Genomic DNA, 19,054 nt, shown 5'->3' with positions numbered 1-19,054 from the left:
TTGTTTTGATAGCTGGAGTGATTTGTGTTTGCCAATTTTCTTTTAGTTTTTGGTGATGTCAGGAGGATTGAGAATATTTTTCTTTCCAACTCGTGCGATTTGATGGTTCACAAGGCTAAATTTTCCTGTAAAAGTTTAGATTGGCTTTACATGGTTCTGCATCTCTCACTTGGTATTCAAATTCAACTCTGTTTAATTTGAACCCGTTTAATTTTTTATCAAGGCTAAATCCCTTTCTTTTGGTACTGTTATGTGTTCACAGGACTAAATATTGATTTCAAGGTTTCATTAATTCTTTGCTGCCTGTGGAACACGAGGACAGTATTGCCTGGAGCTTCACCTTAGTGTGCATAAGTTTAAATACAGAGCCATCTATCACTTAACATAGAAACATGGAGACTAGAAGCAGGAGTAGGCCATTCGGCCCTTCGAACCTGCTCTGCCCTTCATTTTGATCATGGTTGATCATCGAATTCAATACCTTCCTCCCCATATCCTTTGATCCCTTTAGCCATATCTAATTTCTTGAAATCAGACAATGTTTTGGCCTCAACTACATTCTGTGGTAGTGAATTCCACACGTTCACCTCTGGGTGAAGAGATTTCTCCTCGCATCCTAAAAGGTTCATGTCTTACCCTCAAACTATGACCTCTAGTTCTGGACTCCCCCACCATTGGGAACATTCTTTCTGAATTTTATAAGTAAACAAATTGATCACATTTTTAGTATTTTAAAACTAGTAATTTTTCCTGTAGCTTGCACTTGTTTAAAATAACCTTCTCAAACACCAGAACGATGAAGGTTCTGGTGTGAGTTTGTATCATGGTACAATTTCTACTTCAGTACATTTGTACGGAATCTTGAGGGTCTGTTGTTGAATCACGTGAATACTGTAACTGCAGAGTTCAGAATATTTGTTACAGCATCATTCTTTTATGTAGCAGAGAGTTAAATGATATGCTGTTTTGGAAGCACTTTGTTACATGCCTGTATTAAGTTGGTTTTTTAACATTGAATTTCATCACTGTGATGATATAAAAGGATGGATTTTCAAAATAGACTTATGGTACATAATTAACAAATTCAATAGAACCCAGAGATGGTGCCTCTTTACAGTGATGTGTTTTTGTTAATCCTCTCTTTAGCACCATGGGATTTTTTTCTATGTTTAAGGCACTTTATAGTATAAGTTGTTTTACCCTTCCATTTGAATGTTATGACTACTCTTCAAATACAATTTATAAATTAACTCTGTTACTTTTGCAAGGCTTTTATTAATATTGTGGCCCCTTTTTGTGATGTACTTCAAATATGGCAAGTTGTTTATAATTCATTTTTTGTTTTGTAGATTTATGGGTGTTTGCGTTCATGAAGGCCAACTGCATGCATTAACTGAAGTAAGTTGCTGGGTTTCATAGTAATGCTATTATATGAATAATATTATGGGATACAATAGTGTAATTGTTGGATTACTAGTCCAATAATCCAGAGAACGCAAGTGATATCCAACTAGTGCAATTTGAGAATTTTAGTTTTTAGTTTAAATCTAAATTTAAATAAAATTGGAAGTAAAAAGCTGGCATCAGTAAATGTAGCATGAAGTTATTAGATTGCCATGAAAACCCAAATGTTTCACGCATGCCCTTCAGGAAAGGAAACCTGCTGCCTTTACCCAGTCTAGCCTACATGTGATGCCAAGGTTATTGCCTCTTAACTGCTCCCTGAGTTGACCTAGCAAGCCATCAAAGGGAAGTTAGGTTTAGGTATTAAGTACACAATTTTACCTGAGCAACGGGGATACCTGGTATAGGATTTAGGGAACTTCAACATTCTTTACTACTTGATGTGGGCAATAGTTGTCAACATGGATCACTTTCTATTACTCTCAACACTCATTGCTCATTTTAATAAGCATGAAAATTGACAAATATCTTGAAATAATTCTGTATTTGGTCCCCAAAATAAACAATGCCTGAGTGTCTATTATGAGATTGGAACAGAGTCCAAGTATTTGGAAGATAGTGTACACAACCATCCGGATCTTGGATGTTGCGTTACAGCCTTGTTATATATACATCTTTGATAGTTGCTGCTATTACAGCTGCCATATTTTGAAATGTGGTTACAATTTGGGTAAAATGGATATCGATAAAGATTTAGACAAAGTAGTTGTAAGAATTATGGGAATAACAACTCATTGTTTTTCAATCTTGCTCAACATCATCCATACACTGCATGAACAAATCTAGATTGCTATTGATCACTGTGGACTCTCCAAAGTCTCAAATGTTCTTTAACATGTTTTGATACCTGAAGGTGAAGGGTCTCTATCTGAAGTTCTCTCTCACCCATATATTTCTCCCTTTATTAATGCAACAATTTTAATTGTGGCATATTGACATTCATCAACATTGAACCAACTACGAGAGCAACCATTGAGTTTTGCTCGATTGAAAATTATTTTGATTGTCGAATTAGCTTAGTTAGAATTCTTCACCAGAGCTTCACAAATGCATATAATGCTAGTTATACAGCACTGTGTTTCAGTTTTACCTGTATGGTAAATTTGCAGCAATACCATCCTTATACTAGGAGTTGACATCTGCAAAAGAGAATTTTCTAAAAGATTGCAGACTGATCTTGCTTCCAGGCCAAGTAGTGAAAGTGTGTGAAAATACTGTACCAAGCTAATTTGAGATGGCTAAACTACTAGGGTCTTAGACCTTTCTGGGTTCGGATGAAAATGGGGGTGTAGCCTGCTGGTAAATATACTGGACAAGAACTGTTCTACGAGTTAGTCATTGAGCATGGCCATTCAGGTCACCACCTCACATCCCAGGGCCTTCCTTTGGAGAAACTTGAACTCTTCAGCCTTGTATTGAGGCAATTTTAAGTTTTGTAGCACAGGGAATAAACAAATTGGTGATTATTTGCATCCATTGTCATGCTTGGCTGAGGACTTTTGAGTCTTTATGCAGACCATACTCCAAGGTATTGAAGATGCCATTTCTCAGTGCCATTTTTAAACCCTTTTTTTCTGTTCCCAACTCGAACTGGCTCATGCATTTAGTCCCCTTCCTTCTACCCTATTTGAGATCAGGTAATTTACGATGGATCAGAAATTGCATTCTCATCTTTTCCTGGTCTGTATATTAATTAGTCCATTGCACAGCACATTTTATCCACTGAACAAATTGACCTTTTATTTTCTGCAGTCTTTTTCCTGCTGTTTCCTATTTAAGACTTGTGTGACTTGAATAACTCCACTTGCCTATAATTCTTGAAGAAAATGTATCTGGCACCTGGATTGTTTAAGTAAGTGAGTGCTGAGGTGGTCTTGGCAGAGGAATAAAAATAGCTGGTGGATATTCAGAGTTGTTCTAAGAGCTCTCTGTCATAAAATAATGATTTCATCACTATGCTGTAGTTCCCTTTAATAGCAAGTACTGAAAAGTGTTCTTGTTAAGTGAGTTGAGCATGGACACAGTATCATTTGGCTAAAAGGTTGAAATATACTTTCAAATAACGGGGGGTTAAATAATGTCATTTAAAAAATCTGAACTTATGTTAATGTAAAGTAATTCCTACATGATAGCAGTGACTATGTTTCAAAAGTGTTTTATTTTCTGTAGAGCTTTGTGGGACATTCTGGTGTTATGGAAAGCCCTAAATGAGTGCAACTTTGTTTATTCTTCATAAGCATTAACAGCCAAGAGCATGATTTATCCTCCAACGTATTCAGTTAGCAGTAAATCAGAGCTTGCACTGTTTTCGATGAACAGAAAAATAACACCATGAAAACCACACTGACCCTGATTTGGCAATTAATATAACAGGTCAGCAGTGCTCACTGTAATTAAAGTAAATAGGACAGCAACTTCTGCAAACCATACACGTGTGCTTAAAGACAATAATCAGGAAATTGCTGTTCAGGTTTCTCTGCTCTTCCAGAAGTGCACTATACTGGTATCTCACTGAGCAACTCTGCATGAAGGGCATGAACTGTGGCAATTACATGATTAAAAACTCTGAACAAGTATGCCAGAAGAAGTCAGGGTTTAAGTATTTTCTATTGTTAAGCTGACTCTGGCACCAAAAATTAACTTTGCAGTCTTATTCCTTTAGACCTTAATAATTGTTGGAAAGTTTTAGAAATTAAATTTAAATCACTTCTAAGTAGTTTTTTCTTTGACTTTTCTATCTCTCTCGATCCTATTTTTCTTTCATTATTTTGCTTTTGTACAATACGCAGATGTGCAAGATGAAAAGATAGGGAGAGGCAATATAGACTTAATGGCATAGTTCTTAGGACTATGCAGGGAGAGAGGCATATGTTTAGATCTTTGAAGATGGCAGGACTATTGAGAATGTTATTAGAAATGTATATGGTGTCTTGGACTTCATAGATTGAGGTGTTCAATGCAAAAGTAGGGCAGTTTTACTGAACCTTTATAAAGCTTTGGTTTGGCCACAGCTAAAGTATTGTGCCACTTCAGGTTGTAGGATTCGAGAATGCTTGTGAGTGTGCAGAGATCTACCAGTGATTCCAGGGTTGAGATAATTTAGCTGCAAAGTTAGGTTGAGAAACTGTTTTGTTTCTCCTTAAAGGAGATTGAGGGGCTTTTGATAGAGGTATACAAGATTATGATGACTCAGTTAAGGTAGATAAAGAAAAACTGTTCCTTTAGCTGATGGTAAAAGACTATTGGGCACAGATTTAAGGTTTGGAGCACAAGATGTGAGGGAATGTGAAGAAGATGATTTTTACACAGCAAGTGGCAATGAGCTGGAACTCGCTGCCTACGAGGGTGGTGAAAGTGGATGTGTTAAATGAATTTGAAAGGAACTTGTATGGTACTTGAGAGAAACAAGTTTGTGGAGCTACAGGGGTAGAGTGGAGTAATTGGATGAACTGAATTACTGTACAGAGAACCAGCAAGAACGTTAGGGTGGAAGAGCCTTTCCCTGTACCGTTATGACTTTATGGTTCTATGAAGTCAATGTAGTCAGTTTCCCTTTTCAGGCAGTGGCATTATCTGACATTGTATCTCGTATGCAAAATATTAATTCTCTGGCTAATGAACTAAAGACAGAAAAAAGGACAGATTATTTTGCGATTGTACCAGTCATCTGTAAATTGAATTTTATTTGACAGGTGGTGTGTCTGGAACAGCTCATTTTGCTTGATGGCTTATTATCTGCATGGCTAATGTTTTAATTTAATTAGCATTTCCATTATTTTTATTAGTTAACATACAATTTGTATGTTGGGAATTTATTTTAGACATGCATCATTTCATTCTTGTAGTCAACCAGCTGGCTATCTGGTTTCTTGAATTTGCCAGTGCAGTTTAGGATTAAATGATAGTTGAATTGCACTGCTTTGATTCTGCAGCAACCGAGCCAACAGAACATTGAACTACAGAGCCCAAACAATAAAACATATGTTGGAGAAAGTAGTTATCAAACATGACCAGCCTGTACCTTGAATGCTGTGTCCATTTCTAGCCATTGAGGAACAAGGGAGATAGCCAGGTGTTAGAAACAGTTTAGTGAAAAGCTGTGAGGCTATTGCTAGTGTTTGCATCATTAGGGAAGTTTCGGAGAAAGCTTCGGCTCTTCAGCCTTTCGGGAGGTATTGGAAAGATGATTTATTTTTTCTTCTCTGATGTGGGGTACGCCAACAAAGCAATCTTATTGGAGTATATTCTATTTAAGTGAAAGGATAAGATCAATCTACTTTAAATTGTGTGTGTGGGATAGGAGCTTTAAATTAATAAGGAAACTTAGAACTGATGTCTGGAAATTGGTCTTCACATGCACCCATGGGTAAGGGTAGCTGGCAAGGTTAGCATTTAAAGCCCATTCCTAATTGTTCTTGAGCAAGTGATGGTGAACTGTCTTCTTGAGCCGCTGCAGTCCATATAGTCTTAGCACGCCACAGTGTCATTTGGAAGGGAATTCCAGGATTTTGATCCAGCAACAGTGATGGAATGGTGATGTAGTTCCAAGTCAGAATAGTGTGTGGTTTGCAAGTGGTGGTGTTCCCATGCATCTGCTGTTCTTGTCCATGTGTATGGTAGAAGTTGTTGATTTGGAAGTGCTATCAAAGGGGATATGGCAGTTTGTTGCAATGCATTTTGTAGATTGTACACATTTCACCCCTCACTCTGCACTAGTGGTGGTTGAGGTGCTGATCAAGTGGTCTGCTTTGTCCTGAATGGTGTTGAGCTTCTGGTATGTTTTTGGAGCTAAACTCATCCAGGCAAGTTGGGAGTGTTTGATCAAGCACCTACTTGTGCCTTATAGATGGTGGACGAGCTTTGGGGAGTCAGGAGGCGAGTTACTCGCTGCAGAATTCCTAGCCTCTGATCTACCCTAGTAGCCACAGTATTTATATGGTTGGCCCAGTTCAGTTCCTGATCTGTGGTACCCACAGAATGTTAATGGTGGAAGATTTAGTGATGATAATGTCGTGTTTAATGAATCTCATGGGGTGATGATTAGATGCTCCCTTTTTGGAATTTCTCATTTCTAATTGTGTGGCATAAACGTTTTCGTAAAGATTGTGTGATGGGTCACTCCTACTAATGCTGGTATGGACAGATACATCTGTCACAGGTAGATTGAGGCCAAGTAGGGTTTACTTTCGTTTGCCCCTTTTTGGTAAGCTCAGTGTAGCAGATCTGTCCTTCAGGACTTGGCCAGCTCTGTCAGTTGTGGTGCTACTGAGGCACTCTTGGTGATGATCATTGAAGTCCCTTCATCCAGAGTACATTGGGCACCCTTGCTGTTCTCTGTACTCTTTCAAACGGTGCTCAACATGAAGGAATACTGAGCCATAGAATGATTACAGCACAGAAGGCCATATTGCCCATCAGGTCTGCAGTGGCTTCCTGCAAATGTAGTTTAGCTAGTCGACTCCCTTGTCCTTTCCCTATAGCCATACAAATATTTTCTCTTCAAATGTTCACTTCCCTTATGAAGATCATGATTGAATCTGCTTCCACCATACACAACTCACCAAGGCTCTTTTGACATCAGCATCCAAACATCTACCACCTAGAAGGATAAGGGTAGCAGATGCATAGGAACATCACCACCTGCAGGTACCCTCCAAGTCACGCACAGTCATGACTTAAAACTATATCACTGTTTGTTCATTGTCACCGGAGCAATATCCTGCAAATCTCTTCCTAACAGCAGTGTGGGTGCTCCTACGGCTTATGAACTGAAGTGGTTCAAGAAGGCAACTCGCCACAACCATTTCAAGGGCAATTAGAGATGGACAATAAACTCCACATTTCATGGATGATTTAAAAAAAATCTCTCAAGCAGTGTGCTCCAGATCCAAATCACCAAATGAATAAAAATGTTTTTCCTCTTGTTGCCCTTGCTTTCTGCTAATCACCTTAACTCTATGTCGTCTGGTTCTTGACTTTCTGCCAATGGGAACTGCATCTCTTTTTGCTCTCTTTCAAACCCTCGTGATTTTATACATTTTTTTGGAAACCCATATGGACGTTGACAGCATTATACTCATCAGTCTTTTCTGTTAGCTCATCAAAAATCTCAATCAGGTCAGTTGAATACTTTGCCAATAACAGATCTGTGCTGGTTATCCTCACTTAATCTACACTTGTCCAAGTGACTGTTAATTTTGTTCCAGATTATTGTTTTGAAAACCTTTACTATCCCCACTAGATATAAACAGAGGGTTGTAGGTGGTAATCAGCAGGAGGTTTAATTGACCATGTTTGACTTAATGTGTTTGGAGTCCATGTTGAGGACCCCCAGGACCATTCCCTCCTGACTATATACCCCTTTGTCACCATCTATGATCTGTTGGTTCTGCTGGTGGGAAGAAAACTATTTGGGACATAGGCTGTAGATATGATTCTGGGAGAATGACTAAATCAGGCTGACGCTTGAGTAGTCTTTGGGACAGCTCTCTCAGTTTTAGCACAGTTCTCTAGCTGTTAGTAAGGTTGACTGGGTTGGGTGTGTCCATGTTGAATCTGTTCTGGGAGCTCTGTTCTGTTTTATTCTTATTTGACCTTCCAATAGCAGTTTGATGCAACTGAGTGGACAATGGCTTGTTAGGCCATTTCAGAAAGTTGTTAAAAGTCAACACGTTTGTCAGCTAGACAGGGTAAGGACAGCAGATCCCTAAATGTCATTCGTGAACCAGCACTCTGGTAGTTTTATAATCAACATTACTGAGATTATCTTTTTATTCTAGATTTATTTAATTTTAATTCTTATAGCTACAGTGCTGGGATTTGAACTCCTTTTTCAGAGGGTTAGTCTGGGTCTCTGGATTACTCATCCAGTAACCTTATTACAGTGCTCCTGTTATTGCATGATCTTATTAATCTGCTTTGTGCCTGACATGGATCCATGTTCCTAATGTTAGTCATGATGTGGAGATGGACTGGGGTAAACACAGTAAGAGTTTTAACAACACCAGGTTAAAGTCCAACAGGTTTATTTGGTAGCAAATGCCATTAGCTTTCGGAGCGCTGCTCCTTCGTCAGATGGAGTGCAAATCTGCTCTCAAACAGGGCACAGAGACACAAAATCAAGTTACAGAATACTGATTAGAATGCGAATCTCTACAGCCAATCAGGTCTTAAAGATACAGACAATGTGAGTGGAGGGAGCATTAAGCACAGGTTAAAGAAATGTGTATTGTCTCCAGACAGGACAGCCAGTGAGATTCTGCAAGTCCAGGAGGCAAGCTGTGGGGGTTACTGATAGTGTGACATAAACCCAACATCCCGGTTTAGGCCGTCCTCATGTGTGTGGAACTTGGCTATCAGTTTCTGCTCAGCGACTCTGCGCTGTCGTGTGCCGTGAAGGCCGCCTTGGAGAACGCTTACCCGAAGATCAGAGGCTGAATGCCCGTGACCGCTGAAGTGCTCCCCAACAGGAAGAGAACAGTCTTGCCTGGTGATTGTCGAGCGGTGTTCATTCATCTGTTGTCGTAGCGTCTGCATGGTTTCCCCAATGTACCATGCCTCGGGACATCCTTTCCTGCAGCGTATCAGGTAGACAACGTTGGCCGAGTTGCAAGAGTAGGTACCGTGTACCTGGTAGATGGTGTTCTCATGTGAGATGATGGCATCCGTGTCAATGATCCGACACGTCTTGCAGAGGTTGCTGTGGCAGGTTTGTGTGGTGTCGAGGTCACTGTTCTCCTGAAGGCTGGGTAGTTTGCTGCGGACAGTGGTCTGTTTGAGATTGTGCGGTTGTTTGAAGGCAAGAAGTGAGGGTGTGGGGATGGCCTTGGCGAGATGTTCGTCTTCATCAATGACATGTTGAAGGCTTACCTAATGTTAGTGACAGGTCTGAAGAACTGAATGGCCTGTTCCTATCATTACATTTCTAACTTGAGTATCTGCTATTGTTATGGTGTTATTCGGATCTTGATTTTATGGAGGACAGGTAGCATAGACACTGTCCAGTGACATTATAGATGATGGACTCTGCTATGCCGTAAGTACGATTCACCCTCAGTTGGTCCTAATATGTTCAGACTGTTTTACCAAAAGCAAAGAATGAGCTTTCTCTGCAGCTACCAACGAAAGATAGGTAATGGAGTCAGATACAGATCAACCATTGAACAGCCCCTTCCTAACCCTATTTACCTAATAGGGTTGCAGCACTGAGCAAATATACACTTGGTAAAAAGATGATGTTGTGTGATTTTTAGGCACAGCCTTCTTCAGTTTCCATAGGGGCGATTCTCCCAAAAGTGCTGAATTGGCAGGAAAACTGTTCTAGATCGTGACAGTTCAGCTTCTCACCTGAATCTCTGCACTGTGTGCACTGAGGAGGTCCCAGTCGTGAATCTCATTAAAACCCAGGGGGCGGGGCCTATTCACACCAGAGTTTGACAGTTCTGGAGTTCTGCGCATGTGCAGTGGCCCCAAACTGTCAAACTTCCGTTTGCTGGCCAGCCCGGGACCACAGCAGTGCTGCCCCTCCACTGCCAATATTTTCTTCCTCCTCCTACCAATTTATTACTGCACTACATCCTGATCATCTTGCCACAGTCATCATATTTCCAGCTGTACAAACTTTAAAAAAAACCCTCCGAGCCTTGCCGCAGGAATATCTGTGTACCATTTTAATACAGGATTTGGTTTGTACCTGCAAGGCAAGTTCCTGACTTTAGCCGTGAAGTTTTTGAGATGTATCTCGATTGTTGGGCATGCCTGAAAATTGCACAGAACTAACCAAGTTGCCCCATGACACTTTACTGCACCTTTTAATAACTGATCAAAATGATGGATTTGCAGTAGCTGTGGCAGTGGTTTGTTGGGAGAGCTATTTGGAGGAAGAATTATATTAGATGAGAAGATTTCTTTTGGTGGTCAAACCTGTTTTTTTTTTTAGTTAATAATGATCTATATAGTAACATTTTAGACTGGAGAATAAGATTTTTAAAGCTGGGACGTGAGCACAGCATGAGACCACTTCAGATGGTGATTTCTTTTCCATGTGCTTTCTTTTCAGTACATTAATAGAGGGAACCTCGAACAGTTATTGGACAGCAGTGATCACCTCTCCTGGCGTGTCCGGGTCAAAATAGCATATGACCTTGCCTGTGGACTCAGCTACCTGCACTCGAAGGGTGTCTTTCATCGGGACTTAACTTCTAAGGTCTAGTATATGGAGCGAGAATTCAAAAATGAATGCTGTTTATTTCTTAAGGCGCTATTTTAATCATGTGTCACTTGGGGGAAGTAGACAAGTAATGCATGTTAAGTCTCTTTCAAAATAATTTACGAACTAATGGAGCAGAATCACTTTATTGACAAGCAATTTTGCCAAGCAGCAATTACATATTTGTTGAACACATGATTGAAGTTTTGCTTGATTTAGGAGAATGTGTTCTGGCATTTGTATATATATATAAATATAATGTAGATTGGTGATATTGTATATGATGGTGTACTCCAACATTGTTACAAAACTTTGGGTATTATTGCAAGGCACAGCAGCTGTCACTTTCTTGGGTTTTCGCTGCTCTGGATACTACTTGGACACTGCCAGGATGGTGTCAGCTTGATGCCCAGGCAGTGCCTGGGTACTGCCCAGGGGTACCGGGGATGCTTCTGGGTGAACAGGTTTGCTTGCTGTATGCTAGGGCAGCATTTAAAAACGGTGCCTTGGATCATTAAGTTGTTGGTGGGACGGGCAAATCGGAGGCTATCCCGCTAGTGATACATTGTGGAGCCTGTGACTTCAATTTTTTTTAAAAACTGCTGCACTATATGGTGGAGAACGCTGCCATTGCTGTCAGCAGCAGCTTCAATGCTGCTTTTTCCATCAGACACTGGGGAAAATCCTGGTCACAGTGTCTGAAACAAGCAGGTGGGTTGTTGATATAGAAAAACACGACTCAAAGGAGCACAAATAGCGAATCTAATGCAGATAAACAAGTTCAGAAACATGGAGTACTACTACAATTCTTCCAAACGTGAGCGACCGAGATGTGGAAGAGCTGTTAAGCCTCGGGACCACCTGAATTCTTAAAGACGGTGGGGCGAATTTTCCCGTTCCGCCCGCCATGAGAATTGTAGCGGGCAAGGTGACAGACATTACAAAGGTCCGTTGACATCGGGCGGGATTTTCCGATTTCAGAGTGATCCAACCTAAAATCAAGTGATATATGACCTCCATTAACCATTACAAGTGATACAAATCAGTGCATATTTAAAATAGACCTGCCCAATGTTTCATGCTTGAATTGATTTGGGTACTCACCAACAAAAACTGTAGAAGGTCTCCAGCATCGCATCATGCATAACTGCACGTACAAGGAAATTGGATAAATCCTACAGTTCTGGTTACAGTACTGGTTCTAGACTTGAATGTAGTTTTTGCAGTTTGAAAAGGTATTGTTTTCTGCACCTCTTGTTGCCTCCCTGGAAGAATTAGGAGAAGCCACTAGTTTTTCTTTCAGAGTAGTTCAGATGTCCAATACAGCATCATAGAATCCCTACAGTGCAGAAGGAGGCCATTCGGCCCATCGAGTCTGCACCGACCACAATCCCACCCAGGCCTATTCCCATAACCCCACATATTTACCCTGCTAATCCCCCTGACACTAGGGTCAATTTAGCATGGCCAATCCACCTAACCCGCACATCTTTGGAGAGTGGGAGGAAACCGGAGCACCCGGAGGAAACCCACGCAAGCTCCACATAGACAGTGACCTGAGGCCAGAATTGAACCCAGGTCCCTGGTGCTGTGAGGCAACAGTGCTAACCACTGTGCCACCATGTCACTCCTACATGAATGTAATACTTTTCATGTAGGCCTAGACTTGCATGTTCTCCCTTTTCAGATTTTACCTGAGAACTAAGATGTTTTATCAATGAGCCTTCACAATGAATATTAATAGAAATGTTGTTTACTTAAGGCAATGCATAAAATAAAGCATGGTCAACATTATTGTGGCTTAGTTTATGGCAATACGATATGTATTTCTCTTTCCAGCTATTGACAACCACGTAGTTGTGGCGGTCATTTCAAAGAGACATGCAAAACAAAATACAGTGAGAATTTACTTAGTGGACTTGGTTGACAATCCTGTAATCTATGCAATATATTACCTGCACCATTGAGTCCATCTATTTGCTGCCTCGGAAAAGCAGCCAGCATAATCAAGGACTCCACGCACCGTGGACATATGACTAATACTATATTCTGCACCCTATCCTTTCCTTCTCCCCTATATATTCTATGAATGGTATGTTTTCTTTGTATAGCACACAAGAAACAGTTAATTTTCACTGTATCCCAATACATGTGATAATAAATCAAATCAATCCAAGTGCATACCTTAGCTGGAGCACAGTTACTATTATCAGTCAAAAACTTTTGAATACTAACAAATGTGATCGTTTATTCATAGTGATGCATAAAACGTTGGTCACCAAAATATTACACTACCACCTTCCATATTCTCCTTGGTGCTCCGAATATATGTTGAAGGAGCATCAGATCAGTTTCTAATATATTACAGGTGAACTGAAAACCTAAAGTACAAGAAAAGTTCCCAGGTTGGGAATGCTGATTGCAATGCATTCAGCCACTCTAAGTGTTGATTTCTGAGGTGTTGCTAGTACTGATAGGTGCAGTGAATCTATCAAAGTTGCCTTGTGGCAAGTACTTACAACAAAGCACATAGGTCTTGGGTGCCCAAGAACAAGCCAGCAAAGCAAACCAATTGCTCTCTTTGGGATGATTACTGAACTGCTCTGGCACTGGATGCCCAGTATAGAAATTCTGTTCACTTTCTGAATGAGGGTTGAGATCTTATTACTTCACAAAGGAACTTAGCAAGGCAGCCTGAAACCAAAAGGATAAGAGGGACATATAAAAGCAAAATGCTATGGATGCTGGAAGTCTGAAATAAAAACAAAAAAAGTTGGATAAACTCAGGTCAGGCAGCATCTGTGGCAGGAGACAGAGTTGACGTTTCGGATCTAAATGATCCTTCTGAGTTTGGGGCGGGGGGGGGTCATTGTCTCTGTTGGCAGGACCTGAAGATCTGCCGGCAGGAATGGCTGGAAATTTTTGGCAATACGTTACTTTGCAGCCTTGCAAGGAGAGCTGCCCAGCTCGAACTGGGTCCAGAAATGAGTTTAGTATTACCCCTATATTATAGGTCTGATGTCTGCCATATTTTTGATGTCATAAGATGAACTGTTCTGAGGCTTCTTCAGTTGAATCTTAGAAAATTGATCTGTACATTTGCTTTGTCTTTAGAAGTAGTGATACGAGTGAGTGTTAGTGATCAACATTTCATAACGTGGTTGATAATCCTACATGGAGGTTGTTTGGAATCAAGGTTTCTTCTCCGAGAACACCAAGCTTGTGTTATTAAAAATATAGCTGTCCTTGAATAGTTTTGGAGATGGGTGTGGAGCAGAACTGGATATTAATATGCTAACTGATGGCAGATACACCAATTTGCAAATTTAGCTCAGCATTATGTGTATACAGAATCAAGTAGAAGAAGCTATCAAGAAAGTATGATGTAGCTGGCTAAACAGACCTCTAAATTCTACAAAGTGTCAATCTAACTTTTGACAATTCAGCTAACTCGAGTCAATTTTTAGAGCGGCTCAGCAGGATATTGCCCTAGAGAACAAACATACTCATTGATATCTCTTTACAGTTTTCCTTTTGGCAGTTATTTACAAGATCGCAATTGCGGGAACTACAATCATTCTTTTTCATATTGATCAAGGAAGCAATAGGCTTTGCAGCTTTTGGGCTAATGTGATAGATACATGTTCACTTTGAACATTATTACTTAAACTTTCAGGTGCTGGCTTACCTTTGGAGAGTGCTAGCTTAGAGGAATGTAGCCCATCACTTTATGCTTCCTGAGGCAGTCTTCCGTCTGATAAGCCGATAGTTTGGTTCAGGTGCCCCACTCTGGAATCGCAGTCTCTGTCACGTTCACTGCAGAGGAAGATACTGGGCTGAAAACTGCAGAATTTGCTGGCCTCTGTTTTCTCTGGGCCCTCTTCTTGGCTGGCTGAGCTTTTTGTTTCTGCTTACCTGTTCTAATGCCCCTTCCATACAGTTGGGAGTCCAGAAGTCGTGACAGTTGGCGATTGTCTCTCAGTTGCCAATGTCATTGATCGTTATCTTCCCACCTTGTTTGCAGCTGTCCTTGTAGAAGAGGTATGGGTGTCCAAGTGGCCATGGCACAGTGGCCAGTTCACCATATAGAAGGTCATTCATCTGATGAATATGCTGAGCTAGCCTAAACATTGTTGGCTTCACAGTATACCCGGGTGGAATTAGCATCCACCAGGACTTCTGAGTTGGTGACCTTGGCCTGAGAGATGCTGAGGATACATCTGAGACAACGAAGATGAAAACGTTCAGCCTTTTCTCCTACTAATGCATCTTGCCCAGGTCTTGGCACTGTAAAGGGATGCGCAGGCTTGGTAGACTTGCAGTTTGGTTACTATTACTCCATGTGCTCTTAGTGAGCTTGGACATAACAGCTGCAGCTTTTATGATTTGTGTGTCAATTTGAGCATCAACTGACAGATTGGTTATTGTGGAGCCTTGATATGTGAAGTTAACAACACTGTCCAGTGAGAGATGGTGATATGGCAACATTCTGCGCCATGACATTTGTCTTCCTGCTGCTGATCGTCATACCAAATGTTTTACAGGTGTGAGACAGTCTGTCCATTTGCTGCTTAAGGTGTTCCTTGGTGTTGAATGCTAGTCAGAATTGATTATTTTCTGGTAAGGATTTGGCATGCCTTTGTGGTGAATCTCCGGTAGACAAGGCAGAACAGCTTTCCAAGTTCTTGTATATAAGTAGACACCTTCTAAGTGATCTGAAAGCTTGCGACAGCAGCAAAGAGAAGAATGTGATGGAGTGCCAGTGCCAGAACACAACCTTATTTGCTCCCACTCTGGATTTCAAAGGATTTTGGTGAAGCCACATCATTGTTGGTCTTGACCATCATGTTGTCATGGAAAGATAAACTTGAGCAGCTTCAGAGTCGGCCAGTTTTCTCCAGCAGCTTAACTTGACTGTCCGTGCACACGCAGTCGAGCTCAATAAAGGGAGTTTATAGTGGTCTCGTTCATGCACGGTTTTGCAGCTGCCACACTTGCATCATTTATAGACCTTACACTTCCAAAACCCCAATGGGATTTGGGGTCAGTGGTTCAGTCAGATTCTGCAGTCTGATGAGGGCAACACAGTGAAATGGTTTTCTCATGATGCTTGGCAGTATGATGCCTCGACAGTTGTAATCGCTGCAGTCTACCCTGCCCTTGTACAGGGTCACTATCTCTGTATCATGCATATCCTGGGCATTACCCTTTCCCTCCAGCAGAGACAGAGAAGTTTGTGCAGATGCTGCAGGACTACTGGTTTCTATTGCTTTGGTATCCAGCAGAGCTTGTACTTTTAAATGCTTAATGCCAAATATTTGTCCACTGTTCTTAGGACAGCTTAAAACAATTGGAGTGTTGTTAATTATTGCTATTAGGTTCCCTCCAATCCTACTAAGAGTGCATGTTCCTTTTACATTTCAATGTTGCCTCAATTTAAAGTTGGTGCCTTAGGAACTGCGATATTTCATTCATCTTGTTATTGTAAATTTGGTTTTTCATCCTTTAGAATAATTAAAACCTGTATCATGTTTTAAGGTTTGTTTTCTTCAGTTTAATATTCGTAATGTGCTAGCCTTCATCTGAGCATGAAATTTGGCAAGATGCATGCATGGACTGATGGACCCGTGTTATCTTAGTTTGCATGTGGGTAGGGCAGTTGGTCTACATTCCAAAAATATTTGCTAAGCATTATGTGCCAAAATCTTACCTTGGATTTTGTCTTTCAATAAAGAAAGTAAGTGTCAATTTATCTGTACAAGTTGCTACTCTTTTTTTATTACATGAGTTGTGCAAACACCTTCATATCATCATGGAATTGTTTTGTTTCCTTTTGAAAATAAGACTATAGCCCATTGTACAGCCAAATAAGTTTGTAAATAACATAGTAGAATGTATTTCCTTGTGTTATTCTGGGATAGGATAGGAAGAGTCAGAATTTTTCTTCTTGAGCATTTGTATACAATTTGAATTACTATTTAGAAGGCTCTTGCAAAGATGCTGAACATTCTCTTACACGTTTGCACTGAGGAGCCCTCTTTAATAGTGATCCAAAAAAGTATGCAGTGCTTGAGTGGAGAGAACCCTTGATTTTTCATATCCTACCTAGTAATAACACAAGGAATTAATTCTACTGTAGTGTTTACAAATGGTGCATTGGCTTATAGTCTTGTTTCCAAAAAGAAACAAAACAATTGCCTTGATAATATGTAGGTGTTTTCACAATCCATGTTATAAGCTCAAGGAACAGCATCTCATACTTTGATCAGGCATTTTACAGCCTTCTGAATGTTAAGTTCAACTATTTAGATTGTAATCTGTGCCCCCATTTTGTTTCATTTTATGCTGGTTTTGATTTAAAAAAAATCTTTCTGAGGGCAGATGTACATGATTCTGCCATTCACACCCCATACACTTTTTAAAAACTTGCCCCATTACCATTGCTTATGGTCTTGCACCGTCATCCCTTTTGCCATTGAATCTCTTCTGCCTTCCACCCTATTCCACATTCCTTTCCATGCTTTATTGCTAATTTCCCTCTTTCACTTATTGAAAACATGTTACATCTCTCAATCTTTTTTGTTCTGATGAAAGGTAATTGACCTGAGACATTAGATCTGTTTCTCTCTCCACAGATGCTGCTAGACCTGCAGCATTTTCTGTTTTAAATTCAGATTTCTAATATCCATAATATTTTGCTTTTGTTTTCCTCAACCTACCTGTTGGCCGCTCTAGCAGAGCAATTAAACAGCTACTTTAGTTCTCTATTCATGAAGACACAGATAACTTCCCAGAATTGCTGAGGAACCAAGGGTCCAAGAGAAGGAGGAATTGAAGGAAATTAGTATTACCAAAAAAAAATGCTGGAGAAATTAATGGGGCTAAAAGCTGATGAATCCCCAGGGCTTGATAGCTTACATCCCAGGGTACCAAAGGTGATGGCCAAAGAAATAGTGGATGCGTTGGTTGTCATCTTCCAAAATTCTGCAGATTCTGGAACAAGTTTGGCAGATTTGAAAGTGGCAAATGTAACCCGCTATTTAAGAAGGAGGAAGGGTGAAAACCGCGAATTAGACTAGTTAGTGTTGGGGTACAGATCAGAAACCCCAAGGTATATTATGAAATTAGATTGGACACCAACTATTTGCTATTTTTGGCATTAATGTGAGATATGATATTTTACTCCAGCTGCGACTCTACTGACAAACTTGGAAGCTTTTATCAAAACAAACTTTATTTAACACCGTTTAACTATAACAAATAAATCGGCTTAACATTTAACATTTGAACAGTACTTAAACGAGACTAGATACAATTCTTAACTGCTAACCTATCCCTATGAGTTCCAATTCGAGCAATATTCCTCTTACAGACTTAAAACTCCTCTTCAAAATCAGTTAGCAAACATGTGCTTGTAATTAGATTGCCAGTCCTAGAGTTCTCGGAGCACTTCTGGAGAGGGAGACAGAGAAACATGTCTTGCTTCTTTTAGAACCAAGCATAAACTGACTGTTTTGAAACACTGTCTTTCCTACAAGCTTAGCTCTGTCCATTAACACATGATTCTGTATCTGTCAGTCAAGCTAACCAAAGCCCCAAGGAAAACCTAAGTAAACATTAACTCTGTTTAGACAAACCACACCATTCGCTAAAATCAGTCATTATCCTGCATTCTCAACAACTGCTGCCCAGACAAAGTAGCACTGTGTAAAACAGCTGAGTGTTAAACATACCTCTTACAAGAAACATGATCTAAATTTCTTAGATGCACAGTATGTTGAGAGGTTAAAGCATTGAATACAGGAGTTGGGATGCCTTGTTGAAGTTGTACAAGACATTAGTAAGGCCATACTTGGAATACTGTGTACAGTCCTGGTCACCCTATTATAGAAAGGGTATTATTAAACTAGAAAGAGTGCATAAAACATTTACTAGGATGCTACTGGGGCTTGATGGTTAGAGTTATAAGGAGACTCTGGATAGAATGGGACTTTTTTCCTTGGAGCGTAGGAGGCTCAGGGGTGATCTTGTAGAGGTCTATAAAACAATGAGGGGCATAGACAAGGTAGATGGTCAACATCTTTTCCCAAAGGTAGGGGAGCCCAAAACTAGAGGGCATAGATTTAAGGTGAGAGGGGAGAGATACAAAAGGGTCCAGATGGGGCAATTTTTTCACACACAGGGTGGTGAGTGTCTGCAACGAGCTGCCAGAGGCAGTAGTAGTGGCGGGTACAATTTTGTTTTTTTAGAAAGTACTTAGATAGTTACATGGGTAAGATGGGGATAAAGGGATATGGGCCAAATGTGGGCAATTGGGACTAGCTTAGTGGTTAAAAAGTAGGTGGTTTGGACAGGTTTGGCCAAAGGGCCTGTTTCCATGCT

At 40.4% G+C, this 19,054-nt stretch overlaps 1 protein-coding gene across 1 annotated transcript in view; it reads left to right on the top strand.

Annotated features, from left to right (window-relative positions):
- Positions 1–19,054, top strand: part of tesk2 (testis associated actin remodelling kinase 2) — a 110,695-nt gene that overhangs the window by 55,430 nt on the left and 36,211 nt on the right. The window contains exons 4-5 of the mRNA XM_078218643.1: positions 1,350–1,398; positions 10,523–10,669. Coding sequence (XP_078074769.1) covers positions 1,350–1,398; positions 10,523–10,669 — 196 coding nt within the window. The remainder of the gene's footprint in view (positions 1–1,349; positions 1,399–10,522; positions 10,670–19,054) is intronic.

The sequence above is a fragment of the Mustelus asterias genome, chromosome 8, assembly GCF_964213995.1.
Source record: "Mustelus asterias chromosome 8, sMusAst1.hap1.1, whole genome shotgun sequence".
Classification (NCBI taxonomy): domain Eukaryota; kingdom Metazoa; phylum Chordata; class Chondrichthyes; order Carcharhiniformes; family Triakidae; genus Mustelus; species Mustelus asterias.
This window is presented reverse-complemented; position numbering and strand designations above follow the sequence as displayed.